Consider the following 2,597-nt stretch of genomic DNA (forward strand, 5'->3'; position numbering starts at 1 on the left):
AAAGGGCACGGCGCGTGCCCCCCCCCCCCCCCCATACCAGATCCTTATCCTGCATAGGGGTCTAGTATACATTTTAAGGGTTGAACCGATAAAATAAACAAGAGAAAACCAGTCTTGGGGTTCCCGCACGCACATCAGGATCCCTCTCTACATCCATTGTAGGCTGTGCACTCTACAATGGTGATATGATGCATCCAGATTCAGCCCTGGCAGGGCTGTGCAGTCTACAATGGTGATATGATGCATCCAGATTCAGCTCTGGCAGTGCTGTGCACTCTGTCATAGAGATTTTATGTAGTCAGACCTCTCTTGGAGGCATCACATCCCCGGGAGCCTCCTCAAGAGGGACACTGCAGCCTGGTAAAGGACACGTGGCTCTGTGGCGCAATGGATAGCGCATTGGACTTCTAGCTGTTGTAGTGATTCAAAGGTTGTGGGTTCGAGTCCCACCAGAGTCGCTTTTTGTTTATTGTTTAAATGACCTATTTTTGCAGTTTTTTTTAACAGCGTTTTCATGCACATTAACCGAAAAATATAAATGTATTTGTTGCACCGTAGGCACCGCACTGATTTATTACACAAAGATTATTATGCTCCGACAGCTGCCTCAGTTCATTGTGATAGAGCTGTGCTGAATCATACACTGCTGTCACATAGCACTGCTTCCATTAGGTATTCTGCTGATTTGGATAATATGAAAACATTTATTTAATATGCTGCTTTGTTAGCACAGACATTTTACACAATTACAGAATCAATAATGAGAAAAATAGAAAAAAAAATTTAGTTGCATTGGCCGGGAATCGAACCCGGGCCTCCCGCGTGGCAGGCGAGAATTCTACCACTGAACCACCAATGCTTCCTATATACGATTACTCGCAGAAGGGTCTATATACCTATGTCTGTACCGACGAACGCTCCAGAAGCTCTTTGTGACCTGCAAAGCCTTTCTTCTACATTGCAGAGAGGTCTCATCCTGTGATGGTCCATGTTTGTTAAAGGAGAACTATGGGGTCAGGGCTTTTCCCCATAGTTCTCCTAAGGGTAACGGGAGGACACCCTTAAAGTTCTCCCGTGACCCAAAGCTCAGTATACCGCAAACTCTCTACAGGGACATGATCGAGAAGTGAGCGAGCGAACGCCGGTATGTGTTTGCTCACTTCCCGATCTACTGAGCCGACCTGTGACAGTTTCATTGTCACAGGTCGGCTCAGATTATGAGGCTGAGCGAAAATCAGTTGCCTCATAATTCTCCTTTAACACTGTTCTCCTTTAGCATCTGAGGCAATGCCATACTGAGATGAGCAGCAAGGGATGAGGGGGGTGCGGCCCGCACCTGGATGACACCATTGGAGGGGTTACACCAAAATGACCGACAGTCATTTTGGTGTCACCCCCCTCAGAAAAGTCGGGCGCTCGGTCATGGACCGAACGCCCGACAGTATCAGGAGAGAGAAGAGGGGACTCGGCGGCATACCTTATCCCGCCGGGTTACTGTCCCCTCCTCTCTCTGCCGGCGTCCATCACCAAGATGGCCGCCGGCAGGTATCAGAAGATTGACGCACGTGCGCGATGACGTAATCGCGCACACACGGTAACGTCACGGCGAGTCAAGGGGTGACACCCGTTAACCGCTCCGGGTGTCACCCAGCCTCGGGATGCCCCTGGTGTATTGCTCCATGAGATGGTCCGGATTTACTCTCCCTGCTGCCCCAAGGCCAGGTTCCACAATGCGCCTCCCTCCCCGCCACACCCCGCCATGGAGAATGCCAACCAGATAGCCCTGGGTGGCATGGTTAGTTTGACATTTTTTTATTTTTTTATTGTTTCTTTCTTTTTTTTTTACAGGTGACCGGGTCCTAACATCTGCGGGCACTTTGCGCCTTATTTCTTAAGTCAACTTATACAGTATCACATTCATTTGGACTTGTTCTGTAGTGTTCATGGGAATGTGACCAACTACTTCAGTCTATATCATGACCTGGATGAACAAGAACCTTCACAGACATACTCTTCAGCCCTCATTCTAAATGTTCTGCTGACCCCTTCCATATCCCACTTCTCTTTACAATCCCGAACGTTTATCACATGGAAGTGCAGAAAGTTGATTGCAGTCATTCTTTTCACTACGGGACAAAAGCCACCAGTGTTATTGTCCACCAAATGGAAGGGAGGAGGCATCAGGCAGAGGAGTCAAGAAAGGGGGCAGGACGTGGCCATGGCTTTGAAGTGAACAGAGGGGGTGTGGAGATGGGAGGGGTCAGAAGGGGGATTTAAACTTGGAGCAGGCTCCTCATGCCAGTATTTGCAACTGTGATCATGCCTGATATGGAGTGTGCCGAAGCTTTCCCATCCAGGAAGGTAAGCCATTCATGAGATCCCATCCCTGATGTATACATTGTATCTGATTACTTCATGACCAGATCATTTCCAGGATCATGTGAGGTTGTTATGTGTGGATAGTCCATGGAATTGGAATGGACACTGGGAATTCAAAATCTGGCATTTTGTTAGCTAGTATAGCCTAGAGAGTATCCAATGTATACCCTATTACCCCCCCCCCCCCCCTCCCCCCCCCCCCAGTTTCAACCACGAGC

General features: G+C 48.7%; 1 protein-coding gene and 2 non-coding genes across 3 annotated transcripts in view; 2 read left to right on the forward strand and 1 right to left on the reverse strand.

The window, feature by feature from the left end:
- The first annotated feature begins 373 nt into the window (after positions 1-373).
- TRNAR-UCU lies at positions 374-458 on the forward strand. Its single transcript is given in 2 exon segments — positions 374-410; positions 423-458. It is a non-coding gene; the product is annotated as a tRNA-Arg (tRNA).
- Positions 459-788: 330 nt separating this feature from the next.
- Positions 789-859, reverse strand: TRNAG-GCC. The gene has a single exon. It is a non-coding gene; the product is annotated as a tRNA-Gly (tRNA).
- A 1,460-nt stretch (positions 860-2,319) lies between these two features.
- Positions 2,320-2,597, forward strand: part of LOC108793789 (transcription factor HES-7-like) — an 18,623-nt gene continuing 18,345 nt past the window's right edge. The window contains exon 1 of the mRNA XM_018564815.1: positions 2,320-2,361. Within this exon, the coding sequence (XP_018420317.1) occupies positions 2,320-2,361 (42 nt within the window). The remainder of the gene's footprint in view (positions 2,362-2,597) is intronic.

This window comes from Nanorana parkeri, unplaced genomic scaffold (assembly GCF_000935625.1).
Source record: "Nanorana parkeri isolate BGI_ZX_2015 unplaced genomic scaffold, ASM93562v1 scaffold784, whole genome shotgun sequence".
Lineage (NCBI taxonomy): Eukaryota > Metazoa > Chordata > Amphibia > Anura > Dicroglossidae > Nanorana > Nanorana parkeri.